Source organism: Lampetra fluviatilis, chromosome 19 (assembly GCF_964198595.1).
Source record: "Lampetra fluviatilis chromosome 19, kcLamFluv1.1, whole genome shotgun sequence".
Taxonomy (NCBI): Eukaryota; Metazoa; Chordata; class Hyperoartia; order Petromyzontiformes; family Petromyzontidae; genus Lampetra; species Lampetra fluviatilis.
In genome coordinates this window covers 11,944,630-11,961,240 of record NC_136293.1, presented here as the reverse complement: position 1 = coordinate 11,961,240, position 16,611 = coordinate 11,944,630, and the positions used below count along the sequence as shown (strand labels likewise).

Genomic DNA, 16,611 nt, shown 5'->3' with positions numbered 1-16,611 from the left:
AGAGAGCACGGCTCTCCCTCAGGGCAGCAGTGGAGAGAGCACGGCTCTCCCTCAGAGCAGCAGCGGAGAGAACACGGCTCTCCCTCAGGGCAGCAGCGGAGAGAGCACGGCTCTCCCTCAGGGCAGCAGTGGAGAGAGCACGGCTCTCCCTCAGGGCAGCAGTGGAGAGAGCACGGCTCTCCCTCAGAGCAGCAGCGGAGAGAACACGGTTCTCCCTCAGGGCAGCAGTGGAGAGAGCACGGCTCTCCCTCAGAGCAGCAGTGGAGAGAGCACGGCTCTCCCTCAGAGCAGCAGCGGAGAGAACACGGTTCTCCCTCAGGGCAGCAGTGGAGAGAGCACGGCTCTCCCTCAGAGCAGCAGTGGAGAGAGCACGGCTCTCCCTCAGAGCAGCAGCGGAGAGAACACGGCTCTCCCTCAGAGCAGCAGTGGAGAGAGCACGGCTCTGCCCAGGGCAGCAGTGGAGAGAGCACGGCTCTCCCTCAGGGCAGCAGTGGAGAGAGCGCGTCTGGTTCCCTCATGGCAGCAGTGGAGAGAGCACGTCTGGCAACCTCATGGCAGCAGTGGAGATAGCGCGGCTTTCCCTCAGGGCAGCAGTGGACAGAGCACGGCTCTGCCTCACTCCACTCAGCCGTCTCCTCACTGTCACTCACCTGTCTCTTGCTCGTGGTCACGTGACGCACTTCAACCAATCTGGGGGCGTACATGTTTGGGAGGGGAACACCTCTGGTTGGCTGCTTGCTCGCGGTCACGTGACACACTTCAACCAACCGTGCCGCGTTAATCACAGTGAGAAAATGGCAGAATGACAGAGCTGGGTGTTTATATATATGCATAATATAAAAAATGAAAATTATTTTAACAAATGGTTTCATTTTTTTTCTCTGGGCATAACTTTATCATTCTGTCTTCTATACCACAGATCTGGCACGTGCGAGAGTCCACCAATATAAACATGGATTATCTTTTGGGGATTGTTTTTTTGAAATACAAAATCTCGACGCTATTAAGAGGAAGTCCCAAGAACAACACCGTGTACACCATGTACCACGGCACCAGCGAGGATGGGGCCAGAGCCATCCTCTCCGGGGGCTTCAGACAGTCCACTGATGGCATGCTGGGCCCTGGGGTGTACGTCAGCCGTGATGTTTACAAGGCCGAGGCATACCCACGAAACGTACCACGCAAAAAAAGAGTGGTTCTGAAGCTCCAAGTGAATGTGGGAAGAGTGAAGAAGATCAACAGACAGAACCATCCCCTGCAAAAGGCCTGGCATCTTGAAGGCTACGACACTGCATGGGTGCCACCCAATTGTGGGATGGTACCCAGTGGACTAGAGGAGGAATGTGTTTGGGACCCGGACAGAGTGACGGTCATTGATGTGGTGCAAGCGCCTCCATATTTTGAGTATTCGCCTCTAGCTGTGCCAAGATCCAAATACGTATAGTTTAGCCCAGTATATCCAGCACACTTAATAACCCAGTGTTGTAGTTAATTCTCAAAACAGGGGACGCTAACATCAGTAGTAAGATTCAAGCAACCCTGCGCATTTCTTTATAACCAAGGAAAATTCACAACTTTGCAGACAGATTTAACACACACAAATATGTACATTATAAGTATATTGGTCAAAACCACCATCAGTAAGAACACCACTGTGACCATATCGTCCAAAATATATTTTTGTGGCCTGCACAAATTTTTGCATTTGACATCATTGATTGTTCATATAGGAGTACTATGATCACCCTAAATGTGTTTAATGTTAACGTTTATGCAGCTTAGTTTTGTAATTTTACGATGTGATCGATCTGGAGGCAATCTGCCAGAGATGATTTCCGCTGCAGGGAATTGTTTGCAATATTTTCAATTCCTCATGCGGTTCAGTTGTTTTTGTTCTTTTTGCATTGTGTAATGCTTTAATCATGTTTGTGACCCAGCTCACTCTTACAAATGACTCATCGTGGTCTCTTGAGTTCCCACCCGATTAAACAAAATAAACTTGAATATTGTTTTGGCTCGTTTCCTCATTTACAGATTTAAATCTCGCAGCAAGGGGACATTATTGCGGTGGGGGTGTTGCAATATATTCCAACCGTTAAAAGCTATACGTAATATAGAAGTAGGTTTTTACCCTTTTAAACTGGTACAAAACTGACACCTTTATTCAAGGCATCATGTTTGCAATAACCACAACACAAGTAGTCAAAAAACCAAACAAAAAGAAGCAACTCTGATAATGATAATAATATGCACTGTCCTGTAACGTTTCATGCGACTTCCTAACATTATTTTCAACTATCAATGCAGATAAATTGATGCTATGAACCTGAAGCGAGCCCCTACTAGTGTCCCATCCGTTCCACTACATCATCTACCATATTATTGATTTAACTCGCTGCCTGTTGTCGTATCCTCAAATCTTGTAACTCAATTTTAACCCACTTCCCAATGTGGTATCGACTGAAAACTTGGTATACTTATGTCTTACTGATGATAATACTATATTCTATCATAAAAATGAAATATTTTTAAACATTGTTTTATATATGTTATGTTTTGGCTTAGGTCTAATTGTTCACGGTAAACTGACGTTGGCTGTAATTGGCCACGGCCCCTTACGTTATGGCAAGCTTAAATATGTATGCTGGGCCCGGCGGCGTCTGCCGTTGTTGTTGCTCTTGTCGGCACCTCAAATATATTTTCATAATCATAAAAATATATTAATAATCATGAAAATATATTCGAATTTCTGTTGACAAAATTATTAAAAGGGGCTTCCCCGCACACTTTTCACAGCGCAAATTGTAACTTTTTTACTGAAAAACACCCTGCGGTGATTCCGGTGAGATTTGCATTGCAGATTCATCCTAACTCGTGGTTTGACTGCAGGCATTAACTCCGAGCATTACATTTTAAGATTACGTCGGCCCCTGTGTCTGTCAATTCTCACTTCACACAAACCTTGAAGCAGTCAGCTGCGAGCCTTACCACGCAGCTCACCGATACCAACACCCAGATCTGTACCGGCGTTTTGGGCCAGTTTGGCAATGAGCTATTTTCAAAACAGCGTTCTTATTTAAGGAACAATTAAAAGTGATTGTTATGTTTATCCTGATTGGCATGACTGACTTAGAATGCGAGCTCGTGGGTGTTAGAGTGCGCGCACCCAATATGCGTGCGTGGTAATTTACGCATTTCTTTGTGTGGTCATATTCATGAGGAACAGAAAGGCTTCCTTGTTGGACTTGCTTGGCAGCTTGTCCTTTTTCTTTAAAACAGTAGAATCATCCATTCAGCTTGACTCGTCGGCTCATGCTGTTCACCTGTCAACTGCAGCACGAGAGCAACGTGGTCTGGTTTCCCTGTTGTCATTATTTAAAAAGCGACGCACGCACCTCCCAATGTTGTTTTCCCCACACCACAGATGAGCACGGTTGGCTACGTATGGTACGAAAGAAATTCAACATATAAGCTGGCTGTGGGTCTTTTGAAAATGTGTTGCTCGGATGAATCACACATTTACAAAGACAGAGATACCCTATACTGTATAGCCTTTAAATACACTCCTGCGGAGGGCGCTGGTAGGAACGTTGGATTGCTCGGTCAATGGCCAGGGTCAACGGCGGCGTGGTGTATTCCGCAAATATGGCCGACTGTGCGGGCGGGCACAAGCCGACGTGAGTAGGTTATACGTTGAGTTTTATAAGGGCACCACGGGGTGACCAGCCCCTCCTCACCCAGCCCCACCCCTTCCACCCCCCACCCAGCCACACCCTCCCCACCCAGTCCCTCCCCACCCTCCCCACCCAGCCCTTCCCCACCCTCCCCACCCAGCCCCTCCCCACCCTCCCCTCCTCACCCAGCCCCTCTCTCCCCACCCAGCCCCTTCCTGCACGACAGACGGACGGACACAATAATCCCCTGTGGGTTGGTGTAACCAGCAGGTTCCTACCAGTAACAGACTGTTGGGGGCAAACACGGTTAGCGAGCACCTATTAAGGCAGGTATGGCACACGAGGGGATGGGTGGCCAGGACCACACGCGGACGCTTTTGAATTTAAACACCGTACCAGGTACTCATTTAAGGCTGAGTCGACCTAGGGGAGGCCCAGGACTGGTTCAGATATTCTTTACCGATATTAGGCGTGAGCGGGAATCAAACACGGGACTCCAGGTTCAAAGCCGAGTGCGCTAACCATTGCAAACACACAGCCAAGTACGTCCCACCATGTAAATTACATTGGGTTTCTTTTTTTAAATCCTTTATATTAAGTTCGCTTGCTTGATTAGGACCGTGCAAATCTTTCGGTCGTTTTTAACCCACTTCCCGTGATCCAATCGAGCTGACATTTTCCACACAGACTCGTTGTGCGTGACAATTAATGTTCGTGAAATTTTTTTTCCTAAATTTTACACTTTTTAGGACAAAAATATTATATTTAATTACCAATTGTTTAATTCTGCCATGCAATCTGACCCATAGGTGGCAGCCATCTCAAGCCAGAGGACGAGAGGACTCTAGCCGCCACGCATATAAAGGATTTATAGTGAAAAACTTTGTTTTTACAGGTTATACTTGTTTTACGTGCGCTAAACAAAAAAAACACTACTAAACGATGAAAAATAGCAATAAATACTTAAAAAGCATGAACTAAGTAAAGTGAAGGGAAAAAAAGATTATTTCGAATTTCGAAATAACGTATAGTCAAACAACCCCCAGGACTGTGTAGGGAAGGCCTTCATCCAGTAAATTATGATTCTTAAACACTTGAAGGTGCAGCAGTAATTCAGTGGTTAGCACACTGCATCATGAACCTGGCCTGCTTTCTGAGTTCGAATCCTGGCCATGGCTAACATCAGTAGCGAGCGATGTCCTGAACCAGTCCTGTCCCACCACCCCCTCGTCACCAATGTTCACCGATCAGCGTGGTGAAGAACGGCCAAGCAAACGACGTTTCGATCGCAACACAAGCGGTCGTCATCAGGAACGGGGATTTTCACTTTATTTTTTATCATTTTATTGTTATATATTTTTTCACATCTACGTGACTTTACCGAAAGAACCATAGAATATCGCACGTGTGGTTATGATTGTATTTGTAATCACGATTGTGGTTGTAATTATGAATGTTAAATATATGTGCTGGTAATTATTATTTTGCGAGTGAATCGCGTTAGCGCGAGCAATTACGATTGTGGAAATAATTATGATTGTAGTTATTTTCAAAGTACAATACGCTATCTGTGGAAAGTCCCTAGAAATCAGTCAAAAATATGTTAGGGGCTACCCCACACACCTTGCACCGCACGAATTGTTACATTTTTGTCAAAAAACATCCTGCGGTGATTTCGGTCGGATTTGCATAGCATATTTATCCTAACTTATCACAAAACTCACCAATACCAATACCCAGATCTGTAAAATGTTCTTCTTAGATATTTAAGGTGCAGCAGTAGTTCAGTGGTTAGCACACTGCATCATGAACCTGGCTGGCTTCCTAAGTTAGATTCCCCGCCAGGGCTGACATCAGTGGCGAGCGCTGTCCGAACAAGTCCTGTCCCACCACCCCCCATCACCAATGTTCACCGATCGGCGTGGTAAAGAACCGCCAAGCAACCCCCATCTCTGACAGTGTGGGGTGGCGGGGGCGACCTTCCCCCAGATCTGTACCAGTGTTTTGGGCCAGTTTGGCAAAGCGCTATTTTGAAAACAGTGCTCATAAAAAAACAATAACTAATTTTGATGGTCAGTCCTATTAGCACGATTGGCACAAGCTGGTGGGGGTTAAGAGTGCGCATGCCTAAATGCGTAGGTTCATTCATTCAGCTTGACTCGTCGGTTATTTCTGCTGTTCACCTCTCAACTGCAGCATGAGAGCAAAGTTGCGCCTGGTTTCCCCATTTAAATTGTTTCAAAAAGCGATGCACGCACCTCTCAGTTTACCAAGACAAGCTGGGTAGTGAGTCTTTTGAAATATGTTGCTCAAATGCAGGGGTGGGGAACCTTTTTTCTGCCAAGGGCCATTTGGATATTTACAACATCATTCGCGGGCCATACAAAATGATCAACTTTAAAATTTGCCTGTTATATTTGGTCAAACATTTAATTAACTCACCCCTAATGTGATGGCTGTAACTGCTTCTCTTTGGTGAGGCGTGTGATGTTAGCTGGTATTGATGATGCTGCTACTCGCAACTGCTTTTCCAGGTTTGCTCCTAGATTTATTGAATTTCGAGTCCCGCCTGCGGTTGCCTTGGCAGAGCCAGACCCAAATGAACTCGCGGGCCTCATACGGCCCGCGGGCCGGACGTTCCCCACCCCTGCTCTAATGAATCACACATATACAAAGGCTAATATCCCCTCTATAGCCTTTAGCAGACTGTTGGGGTAGGCACGGTTAGCGAGCATCTATTAAGCCTGGCTTGGCACACGATAGGATGGGTGGCCAGCACCGCGACTTGCCACTTTTGTTTACTCAGTGCTGATGTTTTAATGGTGGACACCACACCCGGACTGGTTCAGATATTCGTTGTCGAAGTTGGCCGTGAACAGGAACCAAACACGGGTCGCCAGGTTCGTAGAATAGTGCGCTAACCAATGCACCACTGCTCCCCACACAGTAAAATAGAACAGATGCACATACACAACAAATAACTTTTGTAATGCACTCGAAATGCAAGAAATGTTCCACCATATAAACTAGTTTGTTAATGTATATCAATTAGCAAAACTAAAAAAACACACGTACTAAACTGTGAAAAAACAATACGTAAACATAAAAAAACTACTTAAGTGGAATTTTGAATGTATTTATGGTGAAACAACCACAATGACTGTAGGGAGGCCATAAGCCAGCAGTGGATTGATACCATGCTGTAAATTATTCTTAAATATTTAAGGTGCAGCAGTAATTCAGTGGATAGCACACTGCATCATGAACATGGCTGGCTTCCTAGGTCATATTCCCCGCCAGGGCTAACATCAGTGGCGAGCGATGTCCGAACCAGTCCTGGCCCACCACCCCCCATCACCAATGTTCACCGATCGGCGTGGTCAAGAACAGCCAAGCAACCTCCATCACTGACAGTGTGGGGTGGTGGGGGCGACCTTCTCCCAGCAGTGCATTGACAACGAAACTCACACCTAATCTGAGATTGTGGAAGTTCCGCACCGAAGTCTAGCAGTCACAGCTATCATATGACCATACTTCACCAAACTGGCCAATGCAGGTCACGAAAGATTCAAATCAAGATTGGGTTCAAGACCGGTTCAGATATTCGCCACTGGATGTTGTCTGCAGCTGGGAATCAAACGTAGACTGCTGGGATCTTAGTACGGTGCAATAGCACTGCTCAACGAGATATCGGAATGTTTTATACATCTCATGATTTGACACCCAAAGCGCAATGGAGATCACATTGGGGGCAATGTTGAATTCTGACAATCCACGCCCTCACGCAATGCTTCCTCCTCCTCCTGCTCTGCAGGAGGAAGCATTGGTGTGATGTAAAGGTGCGAGCTAAAACCAGCAGGTACAGACAAGGGTTCACATCAGAAGAGGTAAGGACCGTCACTCACTCATCGCGGATGAGCAGTGTGTACCTGTACGTCTCGATATGTTTGTAAATCCAGGAGTAGATTAGTGCTACTTCTTCCCGTGTGGGTCGTCGGGGTTATTTGACCATACTTCACCACGCTGGTCCAGTGTGGGTTTATTAAAGGCGTAGGGCTTAGCTGTGGGAGCCCGTATCTTTGTAAGTTTACACTCACTACATTGTGCCCAACGATTTTCTCAAACGTAAACACGTCTGTTAATCCTGTCTCATGCCGGTATCGTGTCATTTATACAAACCGTGACAATTATGATGTAATGCCCTGCAAATCAACTGCTGGATGAGGGCCTCCCCACGCCATTTGGGACGTGGTTGTTATTTGACCATACTTCACCACTGTGGCCAGTACTTTACTCGCGTTGTAAGATAAGTTTATTTTTGCAATACCGAAAACCGAATAAAAAACACTCGGTTACACGTTTGCCGTACACGTAGAAAGGTACAGCACTAAACATTGAACGCTTACCTTTTCAACTGGGAACGATGGTGTAATCGCTACAACAGAGGTAAAATCGATCGCCCGGCGCGGCAGTTGAAACAGCAGGGCAGATGTATTCAATCAGCAGACTCTGTCCACCCATCAGTGTACAATGCCAAGAGCGCAGTCGATCGGCAGGTCGCGTCTGGTAGGATACAACGTGGGTTCACCCACCTCTTCCAAGACGTCTCGTCAGCGTGGAAGGGCTCACTTGTGGTGGACTCTTCCGCCAGCAGTGGGATGGGCAAGCAATTGCAGGGCTGCACCTTTAGCTTTCAACTCGGCAACGAGGTGAATCTATTCGGTCACCATGCGGTTTGTACATTCGCGCGTGCCAATCAGTGCCTTGATGATAAAAATTCCACTGGAAACGGTTACCGGTTTCTGACTTTCTAAACCGCCAATGTAGACTCAAGACTGTTATCGGTTTACTGGTTGTCATTTAGCCCTAAACAAAGCTGGTGAAGGCGGGTGGACTGATGTAGAAGCATAGAAGTGCAGTACAACGATTCACGTCACTGCCTTCTGCGGATCACCGCAGACCACAGGCCCGAAGCTGGTTATTACAAACAATCATGGTACCACGATCGCCCACATTTAGTATCCACAGTAATATCCGCGACGGCCCTGCAATTCGACGAATTGTCGTGACTCAGTCGACTCTAGAAATCGATTCTTTTTCACATTGTGGTAAAAGTAGCGGCCTCTAGCGGCTGCAGAGATTACGTGAACCCATTGCGAACGGCACATACACATCGAAGAACATCGATTCTTCCACACGCTATATGATGCATGCATCGTGGACGTTAAGAATCTACTGTTTATGAATATAACAATAACCGGTTGGATTAGAATACGTGACTGACAAATGATCAGAAGGTTCCTCGCTCATGTCGCTGCTGGCGATCGACCCAACCCATCATAGTGAGTATTTTATCCACAGGGTGTCTACCAGATATCACTCACACCCATAGGAATGTGGAATTTCCATTGGGGGTTGATGGGTGTAAACATTATGGGCATTCCTCCACATACGAACAGGTTCCGTTCCCGGAGCTCGTTCGTAAGTCGAATCGCAATCATTGAAACTCTTTGGTTTTTTCGGTAAAGTCACGTAGGTAAATGAAATAAATGTAAATGAAAACAACTAAATTAAAACAAATCACGACGTTTCGAAGGCAACACAAGCCTCCGTCATCAGGTGGCTGGTCCAGCAAAATTCATACGGGGGCACACGCACACACACTCACTTTCACACACTCCCAGCGCGAGACTGACTCATTACATCTCGTGGAGGATCGCTCGACAGAACAAAATATTTCCGCTAATGGAAGCTTGTTTGTAAGTGCGGGTGTTCGCAAGTTGGGTGTTCATACATCGAGGACTGCCTGTATTGCCGTTCCACATTCGAGCAGCGATAATCTCGGAGAAGACACAAGTTGGAAGCCTCATTACTCCCACTTGAACAACAGAAGAAAAGTTTACGAATTAGAAACACAAGATTAAAATTCCATTTTTCGTTCCCATATTTTTTCCCCTCCAAATTTGTAGGGAGTTCATGAATCAATACCATATTGTCCTGGTTCCTTAAGGTCAGAATGAGCCCTTTTTAGCTCGGTAGCCCAAACTAACAAATGCTCGTGCTGTGGCTGATAGACAATTTAAGTTTCTCTCGTGGTGTTTCAGGTTTCAACTCACGACCCCTTGCCAATAGCCAATTGACATGATCTATACAATGTACCACGGCACCGACATCGATGGTGCAAGGAACATCTTCGCCAGGGGCTTCCGGCGATCAGAAGACGGCATGCTGGGTCCCGGTGTCTACGTGAGTCGTGACATAAACAAGGCCAGATGTTACCCAGTGAACTGTCCTGCCAACCAGAGGGTCATCCTGAAGGTGAAGGTCAGGGTGGGCATGGTGAAGAAGATCGACAGCCAGGACCACCCACTGCGTTTCACCTGGCACGAGCACGGCTACAACACCGCCTGGGTGCCCCCCAACTGCGGGATGGTGAACAGCGGCAGGGAGGAGGACTGCGTCTGGAATCCGAGCAGAGTGCAGCTCATTGGCGTGGCGGAAGCGCCTCCTGGATTCTTCACGTCTTTTTCTGATTCCAGCAGTGAACACCGATATATGCATTATTGAAAACCAAGGCAGGACTGAGTAGGTGGCTGCACGATGCACGTGTGTAGTGAGATAGCCAGTTCTTCATGTTCGTTCGGTGTTTTTCTCGATAATCTGGTTTACTCCATAATGAAAAGAGAAGCACTTCATAGACATTCTTTCCAGCATGACGCTCTTCGAAATGTTGAAACCGCGTGGGGTTTTCGAGTAATTTCCTGGTATGTGGATGTATTTTAGACAACTGCCTTTTCGTCTCTTATGCAAATATGGTCAACACGAGGCACGAACTGAACATCCCTGCCCGCATGATGCTTCTGGCATTATTGAGATTAGATGCGGTTTTGTCGGGTCAACAATGTCTTGCATGCAGCTTCTCCTCCTTAGAACTCGGGTCGAGTTCTGCACGCAATGTTTCATGATCCATATTTTTGGGTTAGGCCACGTTGTAGTTGTATGCCAACATTACCCTCCACCACCCAGCAAGATTGTCACATTTACAAATATATCATTCCTATGTGTAATGTATTGATTAATACAACTCATTGGTGGCTTCAGAATTTGACTTGGTTTTAAATTCAGTGAATAAAATATACTGTCCTGCATTATGAGCTATCTACTTGTTCAACGTATTAACTTTGAGAATAGAATAATATAGGCCAGTGTTAGTTACAAAGCTTGTATTCAAATTATCCTTGTGATTGGGCTTATTATACACGTTAATACTTGTAATCTGTAAACTTTTCTTAATTTGCAATGTCATCATTATTTCTGGGATATCCGATGAAGTATTCAAATCCAGTACCTTGTATCATTCCGATCACTCAACTAATCTGATAACACTAGGCTGTTGGGGGGCGCCTATGGCAGCAGTGGAGATAGCGCGGCTCTCCCTCAGGGCAGCAATGGACAGAGCACGGCTCTGCCTCAGGGCAGCAATGGAGAGAACGCGTCTGGCACCCTCACGGCAGCAGTGGAGAGAGCGCGGCTCTCCCTCAGGACAGCAGTGGACAGAGCACGGCTCTGCCTCACTCTCACTCACTCGTCTCCTCACTTTCACTAACCCGTCTTTTGCTCGCGGTCACGTGACGCACTTCAACCAATCCGGGAGCGTACATGTTTGGGAGGGGCGCAGCTCTGGTTGGCTGCTTGCTCGCGGTCACGTGACGCACTTCAACCAATCCGTGCCACGCTAATCACAGAATCAATCACAGAATGACAGAGCTGGGAGTTTATATATTAGTACTAGCATAAGTTGCCCGGGTGAAAAATATATTTCTTAATAACCTTACATATATACACAGATGGGCTGCTACCCCCCCCCCCCAGCCACGATCTCCTCGGCCGCTGTGCAGTAATATGTATGGCCTATAGTGTGGTAAGGTGTCGAGGCCTAGTACCGTGCAGAGCCTCCGGCCTCGCCTAGATTGCCCACCCGGCTGAGGCTGGGTACCGGGGCCATTACCACCCCCCCCCCCCCCGCGCTACAATAATACTGTCTAATCGCTATAAATGTATTATCTACCGACCCTATAATAGTAATTGCACACATTGTGGTGGGGGGGGAGTGAAGAGGACGTGAAACTTTGATGAATTTACCTCAGAGTCGCGTGATGGGTGTCGAGGCCTAGTACCGTGCAGAGCCTCCGGCCTCGCCTAAATTGCCCACTCGGCTGAGGCTGGGTACGGGTGCCGTTCCCCCCCCCCCCCCGCGCTACAATAATACTGTCTAATCGCTATAATTTTATTATCTACCGACCCTATAATAGTAATTGCACACATTGTGCTGGGAGGGGAGTGAAGAGGACGTGAAACTTTGATGAATTTACCTCAGAGTCGCGTGTTAATGCGTGCGCATATTTTTTACGGGAATTAAAAATGGCGTCCACCCCGCAGCGAATGCGTCGCTACCCGTTGCCAGGGGCAACCGCCGTGGAAAACCAAACGGACCAATCGTGTCTCGCAAATCTCTCACATTTCGTCCAATGAAACTGCGTATGGTCCGGCGACACACAGACAGACAGACACACACACAGACACACACACACACAGACAGACAGACAGATTTGCGATTTTATATATATAGATGACAATAGTTGGCATATCGTCTCACCTCGTGCCACGTGTGCAGCTGGAAGGTGATGGGTTGGGCTTCATGGCATCATGCGGAGGTGTGGCTTGTTGGGGGTTCCCCAGCTGTTAGAGACAGCTTGTTGTAGTAGCCGCTATTTATTGTAAAATTGCCGACCTTGATTAAAAACTCCAAGGCATGGGGAGGCCTGTATCCAGCATTGGTTTGATGAGGGTTGCATATTATTATTGTATCAAAAATTATGGTGAATTATTTAGACAAATGGTTTCACATGAATTGTTTCTCTAGACGTAACTTTATCATTCTGCCTTATACACCACAGATCTGCCACGTGAGAGAGTCCACCAATGCAAACATGGAGTATCTTTCAGGAATAAAAAAAGACCTGAAAAACAAAATCTCGACACTATTAAGAGGCGAAACCCCCAAGAACAACACCGTGTACACCATGTACCACGGCACCAGCGAGGATGGGGCCAGAGCCATCCTCTCCGGGGGCTTCAGACAGTCCACTGATGGCATGCTGGGCCCTGGGGTGTACGTCAGCCGTGATGTTTACAAGGCCGAGGCATACCCACGAAACGTACCACGCAAAAAAAGAGTGGTTCTGAAGCTCCAAGTGAATGTGGGAAGAGTGAAGAAGATCAACAGACAGAACCATCCCCTGCAAAAGGCCTGGCATCTTGAAGGCTACGACACTGCATGGGTGCCACCCAACTGTGGGATGGTGCCCAGTGGGCTGGAGGAGGAATGTGTTTGGGACCCGGACAGAGTGACGGTCATTGATGTGGTGCAAGCGCCTCCATATTTTGAGTATTCGCCTCCAGCTGATGTGTCCATGCCTTCAGGTGCCAGGATGGCTCCTCGATATTTTGGGCATGCGTCTCCAGCTATGTCGATGGGCCAATGGGGCAGGATCGCTCCATATGTTGGGTATGCACCTGCGGCTGATACGTCCATGCATCCATGTGTCAGGTGGACTTCTCAATATCATGATTAAGCGCCTCCAACTGAAATGTAAATGCCTGGTGTCAGATTGGTTCCTCCATAGTTAGGGCCCACGCCTCCAGCTTGCATGTCCATGCCTCCAGGTTTCTGTAATAAAACTAATCATGCAAAAAAATTAACTTCTAGACATCACTTCCTATTTCCTGCTCACCTGCAGGGCATATGATAATACATCCCACCGATTTTAGACCTGTATATTAACAAAGCAAGCTGCGGATCATTTTCAATGGCAGACAATTAAAACCGCAGACATTAATAGAAAAGTGTATCCCACACCTTATAATCCAGTAGTGTAGTTACTTCTCTAAACCCATAGACGGCGCTACCATTTCCAAGTAATTACTGCCCGACTCGAAACAGCACAGGGGAAACTAAAAAGTGTTGTAGGTTTGAGGCAACGCTGTGCGTTTCTTCGTAACCAAGTACAATCCACATCTTTGCAAATATAAACACACACAAAGATGTGCAATGCAACATTAGACCTCCTTTGCCAGTACCAAAATATAATAATAGGGTTTTCCCCCTTTTTTTCTGACAACAAAACTGAAACATTTTTACAAGGAATCATGTCTGCATTAACCACAATACTTGTGGTCAAAATGCAAAAAAAACACACTCTGATAATATATGATGCATTGTCCTTGAAATTGATTGGTCCACACCACAGACGGCTTTCTTTTGAGCCTCGTCTCAATTGGTGCTAGACCAGAGGACGCCAAAAGGCGTACAGCTCAAAGACAATGCACTATCAAAGTAATGAGGGCTCGGGTAAGCAGACCTCCTTTGCCAATACCAAAATATAATAATAGGGGTTTTCCCTTTGTTTCTGGCAACAAAACTGAATTTTTTTTACAAGCAATCGTGTGGGCATTAACCATCTCTGGTGTGAACCAATCAGTTTCAAGGACAATGCATGGATTATCAGAGTGTGTTTTTTTTGCATTTTGACCACAAGTATTGTGGTTAATGCACCACATGATTCCTTGTAAAAAGGTTTCAGTTTAGTTGCCAGAAAAAAAGGGAAAACCCCTATTAATATGTGCAATGCAAGTATATTATGCAAAACAACCGGTCCATAATAACTGCATTGTGACCATATTGATATGTTTTAAGCCTTGCACTAATTTTTGCATTTTACGTATATTTCGTCGTTTTATGCAGTAGAACTATAGCCGCCCTGTAATCTTTAATGCTAACGTTTCTGTAGCAAAGTTTTTGTAATTTGTCATGTGATCAATCTCGAGGAAATCTGCCAAAGATTATTTGTGCTGCCGGAAATTGTTTGCAATATTTTCGATTCCTCATGCGGTACAGGAGTTTATGAAAAAAAAAATGTTGTTATGCTTTTATCATGTTGGTGACGCAGCTCATTGTGACCTAATTAAACAAAATAAACTTCATTGCTTCTATTGTGGCCAATTTTCTCAACATTTACAGATTTGATTCTCTCAGCAAGGAGATGGGGGGGGGGTGCAATGTCTTTTTAACTTTTAAAAGCGATAGTTCATGTACAATGCTCGTTTATTAAAGTTTCATGGGCTTTCCTTACAACACGATTTCGAACTGTCAATGCATATACATTGTTATGAATCTGTACCGACACCCCTAACAATCCCGCATCAAGCGAGGTACTTTGTTCCATCAAACCAATGCATTAACATTCTACATTTGTTTTACGATTGAGAACCAAAGGGGTGCAATTCTGCAGCAAAGGTGAAGAACCACTGCACTAGAGCATCTACCTGTTTACAAGTGTAACCTAGCGGCTTCAGACACGCACTGTAGAGGGCTTCTCATTTATTTCTCGTCGGCATACATACAGTGACGACTTTAATGACACAGCCACTAATTCGTATCCCTGACTGACTATATAACTCTTCTTGGTTTTTTCGGTAAAGTCACGTAGAAGGGAAGTAATAAAATAATAAAAATAAAACATAATAAAATGAAACAATTCTCACGACGAAAATAAAACATAATAAAATGAAACAATTCTCACGACGTTTCGGCCACAACGCAAGCAGCCGTCCTCAGGTGATATTACTTCCCTTCTACGTGACTTTACCGAAAAAACCAAGAAGATGAATCCCTGCAGTCACGAAAGCTTTAAATAGAAATTTGACTATATAACTGGCTGACTATACAGCAACAACGGCTTTGTCTGAATTTCCAGCTGGATGACAATGTTTAACTTTAGAGTGAGACAGCTACATAACCACGCCGCAGAGACAGCAGCGACGAGGACCACGAACGCCCAGAACTCCCAGAACTGCGTTCCGCTCTCCCTTATATACCCCCAGCGCGGCCATGCCCCGCCCCTGACCACGCCCCGCCCTTGGCCACGCCCCTCTTCGCGAAGTTTCTCGCGGGTTCTGGGAGCTTCCCGATACCCCCACTCTTTGACCCTTGCCCCCCCTTGTGGTCATTCCTCTGCAACTGAGCTGTGTGCTGCACCTACAGGCACCTCTGGCGTAACGCGCCCTCTCACCCCCACCCCTATACTGCGCGAATTCACAGGCGATTCATCTTGAAGGGGCACACTTGACGCTTCCGCCGTGCGGTTCTCAGTCACGCGCTCAAGAGAAAACAAAACTATTTCCAAATAAATAAAAATACTTTTAATTATAAAAAATAAGTTTCAAGAAATTTCCGATGGCGTCACAGAAGCGCTCAGAGCGGCGGGCTGGGGAGAGCCGTCGTCGATCCCTCTCCACAGCTGTGCACCACTTTAGGGTGCAGCACCTCCACACATCACACCAAGGCCGTAGCCACGGTGGCAACATTGGGGGGGACCAAATCTCCCAGGGGGTCTGGGGGTCCCAACCCAGAAAAATTAATCTAAATTGGAAAACTAATTTCTTGCCATTTCCTGCCTAAAATATAAAAAAATTGACTAAAACATGCGATGGACTTTTGATTATTTTTTACAATAATGTCTAAGAGTGTATTATATTACATTGCTCTGTTTTTTTTTTACATTTTCTTGTTTCATTGTATGTAATGGCAGAGATTAGGGATTAATTAAGTACAACCATAGCCACAATCATATAAACATAAATCTATGCATTGTTACATGAAGACAAGTCCAGATACCAGATATTGTGGCCAAGGTTTCGCTAATTGTTTTTATTTACATAGCATAGCGATTATAATTTTTCATAGCAATATCTTGGGGGGGACATTTTGAGCATATTTGAATATTGGGGGGGGATGTGTCCGCCCCAATACAGTATATATTATAGTTACGGCCTGGCATTACATCGACAAGACATCCACGCATGGACACGGAGACGC

At 46.0% G+C, this 16,611-nt stretch overlaps 1 protein-coding gene across 1 annotated transcript; it reads left to right on the top strand.

Moving 5' to 3' along the window:
• The first annotated feature begins 952 nt into the window (after positions 1 to 952).
• On the top strand, positions 953 to 15,757 carry LOC144937526 (uncharacterized). The gene is made up of 5 exons (XM_078864769.1): positions 953 to 1,420; positions 9,211 to 9,225; positions 9,807 to 10,166; positions 12,632 to 13,157; positions 15,618 to 15,757. The coding sequence occupies exons 1-5, from the start codon at positions 953 to 955 to the stop codon at positions 15,755 to 15,757; spliced, it is 1,509 nt and encodes a 502-aa protein (XP_078720895.1).
• Positions 15,758 to 16,611: the final 854 nt, after the last annotated feature.